Source organism: Acipenser ruthenus, chromosome 7, assembly GCF_902713425.1.
Source record: "Acipenser ruthenus chromosome 7, fAciRut3.2 maternal haplotype, whole genome shotgun sequence".
NCBI classification, from domain to species: Eukaryota; Metazoa; Chordata; class Actinopteri; order Acipenseriformes; family Acipenseridae; genus Acipenser; species Acipenser ruthenus.
The window spans coordinates 22,685,548-22,700,443 of NC_081195.1; the positions used below are offsets into that span (position 1 = coordinate 22,685,548).

Here is a 14,896-nt window from a genome sequence, read left to right on the forward strand (position 1 = left end):
CGTGGTAGAGTTTGTATTGAATGACAGACAGTTGCTCGCTAGCTTCCCCCTCACAACACTAAAGTGTGACTAACTCCCTGGCCATGCACTGGAATTCATAATGAGTTTAGCCCATTCATTCTAATTCCATACAGACAGCTTCCCACAAAATACCAAAACGTATTACTGGAGCATGTAGGTTACAAATCTGCTTAAGTTTCTTAATATTGCAATTTTGGTGTGAACCAATTATATTGACAATGTCGACCCAAGGGACTTTTTCGACCTGAAATAATTAACAAGGACCAGGGGTCACAAATGGAGATTAGATAAAGGGGCATTTCAGAACAGAAAATAGGAGGCACTTTTTTACACAGAGAATTGTGAGGGTCTGGAACCAACTCCCCAGTAATGTTGTTGAAGCTGACACCCTGGGATCCTTCAAGAAGCTGCTTGATGAGATTCAGGGATCAATAAGCTACTAACAACCAAACGAGCAAGATGGGCTGAATGGCCTCCTCTCGTTTGTAAACTTCCTGATGTTCTTATATATTGATCTATTTATTGCATTTATATAGCGCTTTTTATACAAAAGTATCGCAAAGCACTGCACAGTACATAGCAGAGAGCATCTTTTTGTGTGTGTGTGTTGAAAAAATACATATAGTCATGTACTGTGTGGGGTATCTCCTTGTCTACTTTCATAATTCAACGTGAGGTTTAAAGTAACGACTCAGATGATTATAGAACATGTTGTTCTCTTAACGTTAAGGTAAAACCTCAGCAATAATTACAAATCACTTCACATTAGTTGTTTGCATGCAGACACTTGTTAAACTGGCAGTTTGAGGCAGACTTTTAAAAGCCCAGATCAGCATCAGAGAGACAAGCGCCTCTGTACTGGGCACTGCATTATGTGTTGGGATAACTTTGCATTACTCCGCATAGCAATCTGAAAACATAAGATCCGCAGCAGTACACTGTGCTTTTCTGCTGCTACTTTCTGTCTGCTTCTGGTGCTGTGCATCAACAGCAGTGTGCATTAAGTAAATAGCACTGATTAGTGTTGTCAGTGATGCACAATTCTACCACATACAATTGTAGCTACTGTACCCTCACTCCCATGTTTGAGCAGATACACTGTTTTTTTCAGCACTCTGCCTCTATACAGTATAGGTCAGTCAGTGTATTAGCTTAGTAACTGGCACTAGGGAATGGCAGGGGTATAAAATGCAAAGCAGCCGGAGTCGTGCTGGGTTTTGAATTCAGCTGTTTTGCATGTAACCGCATGTGTGCTATTCTCAGTAACATATATGCAAAATAGCTAGATATCAGTACTTCAGCTAAGACTGTGGCTGTTCAGACGAGGGTGAGAATCGGGTTTCAGTAAAGAAAGAACGATGGTTTATATGAAGTTATAATTGACAAGGAACTCTGTATCTAGGAAAGAGGAGCATGACAGACTTTGAATAGGTGTGGACCAGCATGAGGATGACTCAGACACTAAGAAAAAAAAAAAACACTTCAAATAACTTTGACAGCGCAGGGGAATGGGACCCGCACCTACAACTATGGCCACCGTGTAGAATTAACTCATTTTGCTTCATAAACTCAAATGAAACCTGCTGAAAATTTACATTTCATTTGGCGCCATCTCGATAACGTGTAAAAACAGCATGCCTGATATTTAAAGACTGTGAATTTATACAACTCTGCTTGCATTGCCAATATCTTGCATATATGCGCTAGTTGGTGAAATACTTTTTTTTTTTAAACTTCCTCCAGAATTGAGTCAAAAACGATTGAGCAATTTTTTTTTTTTTTTTTTTTTTGCAACACACGCAGTTAACACTTTTTCTCAAGGCAGAACTGAGGAGAACAAAATCCCTGCAACTGTCCTTAAATGTATCTATTAAATACCTGTCCCAAGGTCCTTACAAAGTTAAACCACAATTTAAGTGGTTTTTCAAGATATAGTGTCTGGTGGTCTGTGTACGGACGGGCTTGTTGGAGTACAAGAGAAAATGTCCTCGTATTTGCTTTTGCTCCTTAACTGCATGCTACATTCTTTCTAACCTTTTCTCAGGGCTGCTCTGACGCAGATGATCTGATAACGCCTGGTTGCTTTCTGCCACATGTAGACCCAAGGTCGAAATGTATACATACTTAAAAGCTTATACACTGGTATGTAAGGGGATCTGTCGTATAAGTGCAAATAAAAGGGATCTAATGTATATGTTTACCCTTTCATGCATGGTAACTTCATATGGGAACATATTAAAAAAAAATAAAAAAATAATAGTCTTTATATGGGGAGATATGGAAGATGCATATTTAATGCATTTATATAGCACTTTTTATACAAAAGCATTGCAAAGATGCACTGTACAGGACATACATACAACTCCCACAATCATTTAAATAACAGATTTAAACATTATGTAAAAACAAATCCTGCATTACTAATTCCCAATGGATTCTGTTGTGGACACTCTTGAGTCTTTCCAGTGACATAATGGCGTTCGGTTCACATGAGCACATTTTTCACAAGAATGGGCTTTGATGGAATTCAAATTTTCCTGAAAAACGCTTCTGAACACCACAGAAGCGTCAACAAAGGTTTTTTTTGTGTGTGTGTGTGTGTGTGTGTCAGAAATGTTGTGCCAGGCCCCATTTGCAAAGCAGACTGCCATATCTATACTCTGCTGTCATAGCTCATTACAATACACACCACCTCCAAAAACACAACTGTTGTCTCAATACTAGTTGGAGACGGACAGGGCCGTGTGGTGTGATGCACTGTTGGTACAGATTGTGTCTCCTGGTTGGTGAGATGAGGTTAAAAGCTTGATAACCAGGCATACACAGGACCCTGGCTCTTTTGCACAGTGGCTAAGCTGTTTGCTAGTGGTCAAATCCTAAATATGCAGGTACCAGAACGCCACTAAAATATAGATTTTCTTAAACAAGAATTATATGAATTCCCATTTTATTTGAATACTGAAGTTCTAGTAACACATATTATGCATAGTCTAATTTCACAAGTATTTCCACAACGGGTCTTTCTCCAACTTGCCAAAATGCTTTACGTGGCTGTGTGTGGCTTCGTTTGTGTTTGTGTCCACGGTTGTAGTATCTGCGCTGTTGCGGTCGTCCTCGTCAGCATTTTTAGCCTCCTCATAACAGAAGTTCCTAATGCTCTTTTCATTCCATCAAGAGGACCGACTAAATCAGACAGGTGTGCGGGAGATGCGAGTCATGTGACTTAGCTTGCCTGTTATGCAAGTTCTGTCTGCCTATAGAACATGGTTCCGGCTCAACTACACCACAGGCAGTGAGCCTGGTTTCCTGCGTACAAGGGGCTGTGATTGTATGGGTCAGTGTACAGATGAAACAAGTCCATCTTTGGGCTATGTTTAGGGCCTGCATGGGTTGTCGTTCTACTTTCAAACTGGAGTGAAGTGTCTTTAGAGTAGCATCTAATATTATTTTTTTATTATTTTTTATTTTTTTGACGGCTCTCGATAAATGGTTGTGTACAGTAGACAGGTCCAGTTTTGTCAACAGCCAGACAGCTCTAATTCATAACGTGAAATGTATTGACTTTGCTTGGTGCAGGGGATTACATTAGAGCCGGGACAGGTGTTTTTCATTAATATGCATTCTTTCAAAATGTAAACGAATATTCAAATCGTCTTTCATTTTATATTAGGTGGCTATAATTTGTACCATATTACAGTGAAACAAATAAAACCTTTTAAAAGAAAGGAGAAAAATAATGCTGTAAATTGAGCTTGAATACTTCACAGTACAGCCCTGTACAATTCATTAGGGTTTCCAAGGCAACAGCCTAATGCAGCGTTGTGAAAGCATGTTAAGCAATAACAACAACCATAACTCACAGGCCAAATGCGGCTCTGTTTTTTAAATGTCCACAGAAATACCTTTTCATTTCTATTTGGAATTTTCCAGTTATTAGACTACAGGATTGTGGCAGATCATTCACCGGAACCTTTTTATTACTGATCCAAATGAAAATGAGAAAGTTTTCTTAAGTTGTTATAACTAATCTCTGAAAGTAAGGGGACTGTTTTGATGATCCTATACCCTGATAAACAGCTTGGATGTTTTTTTACAGCATTTTACAGCACTGGTTGCATCAACTAGCCATCCTGAGATTCCCCTTAAAAACTGATGCAATCCACAGAGGGTTTTCCCAGTGCTGTAAAATGCTCTTATAAAATCTGACCTTTCAGGGTATAGTTAATCACTCCTCGATATATTTGCCAGAGAAAAAAAAAAATATCTGAAAGTTTCCTTTCCATAATACAAAGAACTAAAACGGCAGCAAAACCTTCTCAGTAAGTAAATACTGTGTCACTGGCTTAAATAGCTTGCCTTTAATAGGCATGTGTCTGTCCTGACTTCTCTTGGCTGCTTCCATACAAGTTTCGTCCGGGATTATCTCGTTCAAAAAACGTCCCTTTCAGTAGGCTTTTCAAAAGGATAAAACTGGACAAAAGTTCAACAGCGCAATGATGAGGGAAGCAGTGAAAAGGGTTCTGAAGCTGACGAAGCGTGGAATTTAAAAAAAATCCAGCCGCTCACTGCCCAGGGTTTAAACGCTGGTCACGGCTCTGTGCACACTTGTCACCAACACTGGCTGCAGGCCGATTAGACTCCTGCTCACACAAATTAGTGGTCTGATGGCTACCCATTGAGCTCTCCCATTAATTTAAATTAAATTCACTGCAGGACGTTTTTCTTTCTATTTAAAAAGGGGCAAAAACTGTCTTCTCCTTCCCCTTCCCCTGTCCTCAGTCCTCCCCAACCATCTGCTTGCTAGCGAGGCTCATCGCACTGTTAATTTGCCTGGCTTCCACGACTACCGTTGTCAAGGAAACGGACCAGTGGTAAAAGGTTCTAATGCAATTTTTAATCAGAGTCAGACTGGTTTCGAGATCTGCAGACTCTGACATTTCGCGAATAGGAACCTATGCAGTTTGTCTTATAAACAGGGCCCTGCGAGATGTCTGTGGAGCCACTCCAGCTAAACTGATCAAAAGAACAATTAATAATCAACCCATTCAATTCTGGCCAATTAGAAAACACCCCCTAATTACGAAGGACAATTATGGGCCATTCTAGAAATTGATGCGTTTAAAGAGAAAGCTTACCTCGGGACTTGCTGTTTTAGAGCAATATGTATTCACAGGGATGTAAGGGTTAAATAAATGTCAGTACCCATCTACAGCATTCTGTTTACTAATGGAATGATTGTTTACAGATTTCTCACTACGTGTCTTACTGTGGAGACATCTTGCGGCTGTAGGACAAAATTACAGGTTAAAAGACAAGTGGTGTAAAACACAAGGCCCTACTTCTAAATTAGGGTCTAAAAGGCTGTATCAACACTACACAGTTCCCATGTAACAGCAGAATGGACGCTTGGCACTGTGCATGCTTTACGCATTAGGCAACGCTCGTTTCTCAGTCATGATTAGAAACCGCAAAGTGGGCACGCCCCGTAAAATTAAAGTGATAAGAACTGTGTGGAGGGGAGAGAGAGGGGTGAAACCACTGTGCTGAATTCAGAAAGGCTGAAAGACGCTGAATAGATTCAGACGTTTCAGTCGATTTGAATGTATGAAGTTTCTTTTAGTATTTCTAAATGTGGAACTGTTGTTTGGGAAACTTTCATAAAATGTCCCATGTTGCTGAAATGGAGTGTGTCGCAACACAGGGAGGTTACACTGCTAAATCCTGTACTTATCCACCAAGCATGTGCAGTTTTCCCACTAAAAGTGAAACCAGCAGGCAATACCCATTTTATTAAACCTCTCAAAAGGCAATAGTCATTTGACTTTTGACTGCTAGACAACTGCCTGGTTTTGTGGGAAATAGCGCTCACTATTTTTGGTCTCGTGACACTATTTAGCCAATAGGGTTGCAAAGAAGCGGATACAGCAGGTACTATCCCTTTAAAAATGTATCACAGTACACCAGGGTATAGGCATAGCAAAGCATACTCAAGCAAAGTAAAATCGTAGTAAAGATGTGATAAAGCACATGTGAGCATTAGTATGGAAAAACATTGCAAAATCCATGGCTAAACATGGCTAAGCATGACAGAAGCAAGGTTAGTGGATGGAGAAAGGCAAAGTTAACTGCAGTCCTTTTATAAAGATGAAGCTAAACCCTTGCCTTGCAGTAATAAACCTCTATTTTCTTAAAACAGCAGCACAGGTTCTGTGTTTGTAAGTCCCTGTTTTAGTATAAGATTTTTTTTTAATTTTTCTTTTTCTGTTGCCCCGCAGTCTGAAGTATTCTGGTTACAGTGGGGTGTATGACAGCCAGCAGCCTTGGTGAGATTTGCTTTTCAAAACGGCCGGCTGCATTGCCAAGTAATCACCCACTCTGGATTACAGCAGGTATTGTGGGCGATGCAGCGGGGGGGGCAGAACTTGGGAGCGGGCATCTGTGGCTCGCTTTTCTCTAAAAGCGTCTCTAGCATCCAAAACCCTTCTGTGAATCCTGATAGGTACAGTATGGCCAAAAGTTTTGCATCAGCTAGAATTTTAGGATTGAGACATTAATAAAAAATTAAATTAAAAAAAAAACTGATATGAACATAATTTAAATATTTTATTTAACATCAGTACAGTATTTCATGTTAGATTTCATGCCACAGTTTTAAGTATATGGAAAACTACAAAGCGGTATGTAATTCAATATGTTAATGTAACATGATTGAGCAGGTTTCATTCGACTTTATGAAGCAAAAGGAGTTCATTCTATAGGGTGATGCAAAACTTTGGCCCATAGCTTTAGGTCTCAAATGCTGTTTCTGCAAACATTTTTAAAAATGATATCTTATACTATTGTTATTTTATTAGCTACAGCCCTCACGTTTGTGTAAAATTAGTTTGCAAATTAGTTTTTGCTGCAATGGTGAAAAAAGTAGACCCCAACATTGATGTGATTTCTTTGCATCAGATGGAAATTTAAGTCACGTTAATATTAGGGTGGAGTACTATTCAAATATAAATGCAAATACCTGTACATTTTACAAATGCAAATGCGTGCACCTCACTTGCATTGAAATACAAATGCAACTGAGACTTCACAAATGCAAATGCTTTTGATAGATTATTCAAATGCATTTATCAAACTATTTACTAAAACTCCTCAACAATAACTGCAAAGGGAGCGCTTAATCAAAACATGGGAGCTTTTCTCGATCAACTCAAAGAACTCTGTTATGACAAACTCCTTTTAAATCATGCTCCTCGTGTAATCAGTTGTGTTCTGAAATGACCTCAAACACTTTCTCCATTAACCTGCAATTACTTTCACAGTGAATCACTAATAGCTGTATCATTAATGGCACTTGGAGTTGGTTAAATAGTAACACTTGTTAAATGCATTTGAAAGATCATTATTCAAATACCTTTGAAAATCGATCAAATACATCCTGTCAAATGCAAATACTTTGCAAACTGATTCAAATGCAAAACGCTGTGTATTTTTCTTGATCGCATTTAAATGCAAATGCACTTGTCCTTGAACCCAGCCCTGGTTAATATCAGCAATACGATTTGATTATTACCTGTCGTGTATATCTGTATGTATGGAGTCGCACCCTATGCAATGTTCTGCATGTGTGGAGATGTTTTGCACATCCCTTATGTACAGCATCTGATGCAGGTCTGTTTGGTTTCTCTTCTGTGTTACAGCGAGATCAGTTCAAGCCTAAACGCTTCATGAGACGAGGAGAATCAATGTTTAAATGTTTAAGGGCTATTAAAGTCTGGCAGTCGTCCCGCACTGAGAGCTAACCTCATCCATCCCCAGATGATTAGTTTGCCGTCTTTCAAAGCAGAATGGAAAGCATCTTTCCAAACTGAATCACATCAAAAGGATGCCCAGGCACTGAATCCGAGGTTATTTAAAAATTGGAAACAGGGATTTGCATTTCTCTCTATATGTACACTAGAAGAGATTTTTTTTTGTATCCGTCCCCGTATGCGGTCGTCATGTATAAAAGGGTAATAAAATCATGTTACTGAAGCTTCAAACATTTATGAAACTTTATACAATACTTCTCTACACATTACACACTCATACTGTACCCCTTTGAACTGAACTCTCCTACTGTTCCTGTGAAGCTACCAGTAGGGTCAAGCCTGGTCGGCAATTCTGTTTGCATTGCGATCTGCTGGGAACCTTCGGAAAGACAAACTAAAAGCTGGGTCACGCCTGGTCAGTATTTGTATTGAGACTTTTGCTTCCGGCATCTGGTACTGAGGTCTTGCTGAATCATTAAGGTTTGTTTTTTTTTCTTTCTTCTTCCAAGGGAATATTTGGGTTTTATTTTGGAAAAACTCAAAATGTTTTCTAGAAATATGAACCTCTGTCCCCAAATCGCGCGTTCAGGAATGGGACGTGCCCATTCATTCGTTCTAGGTTCGGTGCAAGAGAAAAGGGCAAGTCAAAACTATGTACATGGTTTTCTCACTGTTGTACTCAGTGGCAGATCAGTGCCAGGGCTGAGCTAGGGCACTTTTTATAGAAGCAAAGCTAATTGTTCTAGGATTTGGTGCGATCCAGCACAAATTAACCTCTGGATAAACAATTGTTTTAATGGAATCTTTCATTCGATGCTAATCTTGGTTGGTTTTGAACTGGCAAACCCAAATATGAAAATGTCCTAAATCTTATACAGCCACCTGCCTCCCTCAGTGCGTTCTTTACTGTCTGTTGCATAAATCTAAACTTCAAAAACTACCACCCACACCCACTTTCCCCTCCCTGCCACAAAATAAGATATCTGCTCACCCCCTTTCCACATAGCTTGCCAAACAGCAGACTCATCTCTAGACAGCGATCACAAAGCTCAAACTGTTTAGTTCTCTGATGGAGTTTATACAGATAAGCTTGACACATGATCTATTTTAATGACCCAAACAGTTTCACTTTCGTTAAAATCTTTATTAAACCTACTGTTGCTTTCCTAACTGACGTGTGTGACTTTATTTGACCTGCCCATAAAGAGAGGCATTCATGTTAGTGTGGGTTGGCAAGTTTAAATATTTATTTTAGATCTGATGCTGTTTTGGGATTGAGGAATAAATTATTATTATTATTTATTTGTGCTCAACATTTCTGTATATTTAATATGTCAAGAGAAAGTGTGTTTGAAAACAAACAGTGGAGGTACTTGCAGGCTTTTGATGCCATGGTAACTACACTCGCTTATTTCAATTTAAATCTATTAATGTGCTTGTGATGTCATTTACTACATAGTTAATGATGAAACAGTCTGTGTCTTTAAAAAAATTAAACAGAAAATGATACACAGTGATTCTGAGCCACAGGAATATGTTAGTTAAAGTGCGAGTAGCGGGGCTTCAAAAAATCTAGCGTTACACCTCCCCACGTGCTGCTACAACTGTTTAAATAACGTACCTGTCATCTTTCTTTTCTTTGTGAACAGCCTGACAACTTTTTACATTTTGAAGTCTGTTCTAGTGCTCTGATAGTGTAAGGATTATTGACCACATTGTCAAACCGATCCACGATGTGGTACGGAACAGAAAAGCCAGAGCACTTGTTATTTTTCTTAAGCTGCTCTTCCTGCAGTCATTTAGAGGACAGAGCTCAAACCCCAGTGCACTAGAGCGGCCATTTTGAAAACAGCTTTGAAACAGACTTTAAAAGTTAGAAGTGTAGAGTTGTCAGGATGTTAAATGAAAGACAGAAATGACAGGTACGTTATTTAAATAGTTGTAGCAACACGTGGGGACGTGTAACCCTAGATTTTTCGGTACCCTGCTACTTACTCTTTATTGGGTGCTTTATTATTATGCTGCTACCCTTGCTTTGTTACAAGCTTCTATCTCACACACAGCACCTAATACAATATTTTTTTTTATAACAGTTATTATTTTTAAGTAATTTAGCAGACGCTTTTATCCAAAGTGACTTACAAATACTAGATAAATGCAATATTTTTTTTTTCATATAGTCATAGTTAGTCAAGTGGAACAAGTTTGGACGTCTTGTTTTTTTTTATTTTTATGCCCGTATTTACGTCCCACATGTGTAATTATGATACCGAACCTGTTATTTGGGTTCGCGCTAGCAAAGGTGTGTGTTTGTTATTTGCAGATCTGCCTTAAACAAGTGATCCTGAAGGCAATGGACAATGGCAATGCTGTGATTATGTACAGCCAAGGCCAAAAGTCTTGCATCACCTAGAATGGACTAATTTTGTTTCTTAAAGTCGAATGAAACCTGCTGAATAATGTTACATGAACATAATATATGTACTAAGATCTAAATTATGTTCATATAGTTTGTTTTTTAAATGATGCCTCAATACTAACATTCTAGGTGATGCAACACTTTTGGCCATAGCTGCATAATTATGTTTAATCGTGAAATATCTACAGCACTAACGATAAGCCATGTTAATTTTAGTTCTATTTAGATCTGTTCTGCTTTCGTCTTTAATGTTTATTTTGTTTTTCATTGCAGATGCGGTAAACCAGGACAACAAAGGAGTCACTGACTTTCACCTCTAACAAAAACGGGACAGAAGTCGTTTACTGGAAAAAAAAACATCAAAACTAAAAAGGAAGTCTAAAAAGAGAAAGTCATCAAGCTTATCTTCAATTCCGTTTCCCACCCTGAAAAAAAATTATATAATTAATACCAAAAATAACGGCAATAATATGGATAATATACTTGCCTTTTATGGAATCCTTTTCTGAGTTCAAGGGTTCAGAATTTGACCCCTTGCAGAAATCCGGATTTGTCTTTTGCATGGTGAGTGTCTTTAAGGAAACTGACCATGGAACCCTAGGAAAGATTCTGAGGTAACAGGACTGCTATACGGAATACCAGGAATACTGGTCTGCTAGGGGATGGGGGGGATATGTATTATGTTGTGCAGTGCAATAACTTTTTGTTAGCGAAACATATACAGGATTTTATTCTGTTTTTTTTTTTGTTTTTTTTTTAAAAACAACTGGCTGAAAAAACAAATAAAAAAAATAATAAAATGTGCAACTCTACTTCCATAAACTGTGATGTGGACTCGAAAATCGACCACCTTTTTCAGCCCACTTTATACATCATCGTGATTGTCATTGGCTTGCCCACCAACTGCTTGGCCCTCTGGGCCGCGTACCTGCAGGTGAAACAAAAGAACGAACTGGGGATCTACCTGATGAACCTCTCCATCGCTGACCTGCTTTACATCGCCACGCTGCCCCTGTGGATCGACTACTTCCTGCACCACGACAACTGGATCCACGGGCAGGAGTCCTGCAAGCTCTTCGGCTTCATCTTCTACACCAACATCTACGTCAGCATCGCCTTCCTGTGCTGCATATCCGTGGACCGCTACCTGGCCGTGGCCCACCCCTTGAAGTTCGCCAAGATCCGTCGAGTCAAGACGGCCATTGCCGTCAGCCTCGTGGTCTGGACCGTGGAGGTCGTGGCCAACTCGGCCCCTCTGTTCCACGACGAGCTGTTCTGTGACCGCTACAACCACACTTTCTGTTTCGAAAAGTACCCCATGGAGGGTTGGGTGGCCAAAATGAACCTCTACCGTGTCTTTGTGGGCTTCCTCTTCCCCTGGATGCTCATGCTGTTCTCCTACCAGGGGATCCTGAAGGCGGTCAAGGGGAACGTCTCCACCGAGAAGCAAGAGAAAGCCAAGATCAAGCGTCTGGCGCTCAGCCTGATTGTGATCGTGCTTTTCTGTTTCGCCCCCTACCACGTCATCCTGCTGTCCCGCAGCACCATCTATCTGATCAAGCCCTGCGACTGCAGTTTCGAGGAGAAGGTTTTTACTGCCTATCACGTTTCACTGGCTCTCACAAGCCTGAACTGCGTGGCTGACCCCATCTTGTACTGTTTCGTCAACGAGGGAGCCCGCAGCGACGTTACTAAAGCCCTGGCTACCTTTTTCAGGTTTTTCACCAAGGCTAAGTCTCAAGAGACGCTGGCTAGCGGTTCCATCACCCTTGAAACCCCGCTTTCCTCCAAGAAGCCCAGCTTGTACAACAACACGGAGATGAACAGTTATTCTTACAACACCAGGCAAGTGGTGTTACAGGAAGAGGGCCTTCAGATGAAAATAAAAAAATAAAGATTGTATGAACAGGTTTTTTTTAAAATTTTATTTATTTTTGCTTATGTAAATAATAATTACTGTAAAAAATGTTTAAAAAGGTACAAATGAAATGTGCTCAATGTTACAAAATAAAACAAATAATGGAAGAGATTAGGACATAATCATATGTTCTTAATTTTATATACAAGTCCAGCTAGGTTCTAGGTTCAGTTCCTGTGTTAAAGAATACAAGCTTAACTCAAAGCATCTAATTTATTATTTTTTTATTTTTTTACTTTTTTTAAAATGTGTAAATAATGTGGCTGGGATTTCTGGGATTTATTTATTTTACTTTGTTGCAACTCTAAACTCTCTACCCGTCTGATTATGGACGAAACGTTAGTCCACCATCTTGAAAAAAAAACCATAGAATTGGTCCATTCAGAACCAAATTAAATTATCTTAAAAAAAAAAAAATCAGAACAAGCTGTATTTATTTAATTTGATACATTAAATTTAGACTTTAAAGTATTTAAACTCTGGCTTTCAGTCACCTTTGAAGTCATCTAGAAGATCTAAAAGCATGTCATTTTTTTATTGATTTATTTTTATACAGATCCATGTACAATTTTATAACCTAAAAAAAAAAAACACCTTACATTTGGAAATAAACAAGGTCCAAAACTCATTGACAAAGCAAATAAAATCGAGCTGTTTTTACAACGCACACAAAACACAAAAACGGGAAGCATTAGGTAGAGAAGGTCAACCGGTTTGGAAGAAAGGGTTCAATATGCCTTCTCCCTGATCCTAAAGAATAGGGAGTTGGGGGTTAGGGACCAGAGTAATGAGAAAATATTGATTAGTGTATATTGATTTCAGGATGCCTCGGAAGGGCTATATCCTTGGCATAGGAAATGGCTTTTGTTTCTGACTAAAAGGTTATTTCCTGCATTAACTCGCCTTTTACCTTTTACTGGGAGACACAAGCGTTGTGCTGTTGTGTTTTGTACAGCGCAAAACAATTAACAGTAAAAACAAAAAGACCTTGTTCAAAGGCTACAAGATCCCAAGCAGAGCCACTTTTTCTGTTTCGTTGATTCTTTTCATTCACCTTTGAACATGTTTGCATGTTTTTATTCGCGGTAAGGAAAAAGCAAGAGAGAAGAGAAGGTCACTAAAAAAAAAAGCCTTTGTGTACCAAGGTGAAAAGGTCACACATTTATACAGCAGCGTGTGCAAGTCTCTTTAGCTGATTTATCTTTTTGTCTTGGAGTATGTAACTTATTGTCTTGTAAGTAGGTTGCATATAATTGTAGTTCCTTGTGTCAAATTGATATTGAAACCTCTCCACGATTGGCAATATTTACTGTATGTAAGTAAGGAATTTCACCTGAAATTCAAAGAAACACTTGAGTACTCACTTGATGGTACTTTCCCAGTATGATTAACCGTTAACACTTAGGGGAGCTCAAACACTCAAGTGTTGCTTTTGAATTTGGCCTATATCTTTAACTAAACGCGAGTTTACGAATCACGTTCCACCCAATGCCTTTTCCCCATCTGAAAGAATGTACACAGTCTATCAGGCTGCCAAACAGAGATACCAACTGACCCTGACCAAAATCATACCACAATGTACCGTAGCAACACGCTATATTTAGACGTCACTTTTTCTAAGCATCTCCTCCAGCAGAATTATGTAACTAACTACTATCAAATTCAGAAATGGTGGCATTAAAATCTACGCTGCTAAAACAATACTCCCAAATTTAATAAGCAATGCAGACTAACATACTAAGATAAACCATGCAAGAATCAACAAAGCAAGTACATAATACGAATGCCGTGTCTTTAAACGTTTAGCAGTCGTAAACTAAACTGCAGCGTTTCTACGTTTAAACTTGGCACATGAAATAGGCCATCGTTACCTTGTATATGGTGCGGAATAGCCCCCGCTGCACTCCTCTCTGCCAGCTCTCAATGAAAGAGATGTTGTCTTTCCCTCTGTGTTTTCATGTTAACAGGAATACAGCCAGAGCCCTACAGGTTGAACAGCATCTGTCATATTAAATGATAATGCAATATTACAGTGTTACAGAACCCCCTGCAGTGTTTAGAAGAAATACATTACTTTACCATTTCTGCATCCGTATCGCTGCAATCATTTTTTCAACATATTCACGATTTGTTTTGATATATATATATTTATTTCACCCATCACAGGTGTACATCAACTAGAACATTTCTTTTCCTCAACTTTTACTCTGGAACGTTCACCAGCAGAAAGAGAATTTTGCTTCTGAATGTCACGGAGTATCCAGAACATGCTTCCTCCTGCAACAATATATATATATATATATATATATATATATATATATATATATATATATATATATGTGTGTGTGTGTGTGTAATATATGTATGTTTTTGTAATAAAAGGTCAAATTTGAAAAAAAGCACTGTACAGTACCTAGTAAAAATAAATAAATAAATAAATCAAACCACAATATATTTTTAAAACATGTTACACATCTACCACAATCATACCATTTAAATAACATATTCAAATAGTATAACTATATATATATATACAGACATGCTCAAATTTGTTGGTACCCTTACAGCTCATTGAAATAATGCTTCATTCCTCCTGAAAAGTGATGAAATTAAAAGCTATTTTATCATGTATACTTGCATGCCTTTGGTATGTCATAGAATAAAGCAAAGAAGCTGTGAAAAGAGATGAATTATTGCTTATTCTACAAAGATATTCTAAAATGGCCTGGACAC

At 38.7% G+C, this 14,896-nt stretch overlaps 1 protein-coding gene across 3 annotated transcripts in view; it reads left to right on the plus strand.

Moving 5' to 3' along the window:
- LOC117416175 (G-protein coupled receptor 4-like) overlaps positions 1–14,441 on the plus strand; it is a 16,638-nt gene extending 2,197 nt beyond the window's left edge. For 2 of the 3 annotated variants that reach the window (XM_034027250.3, XM_059026657.1), the window contains exon 2: positions 10,519–14,441. In XM_034027250.3, coding sequence (XP_033883141.2) covers positions 11,045–12,139 — 1,095 coding nt within the window. In that variant the 5' untranslated portion in view covers positions 10,519–11,044 and the 3' untranslated portion in view covers positions 12,140–14,441. Of the gene's footprint in view, positions 1–6,296; positions 6,411–10,518 lie in introns of all 3 variants that reach the window. The other variant, XM_034027251.3, reaches the window with a different exon arrangement.
- The last annotated feature ends 455 nt before the right edge of the window (positions 14,442–14,896 follow it).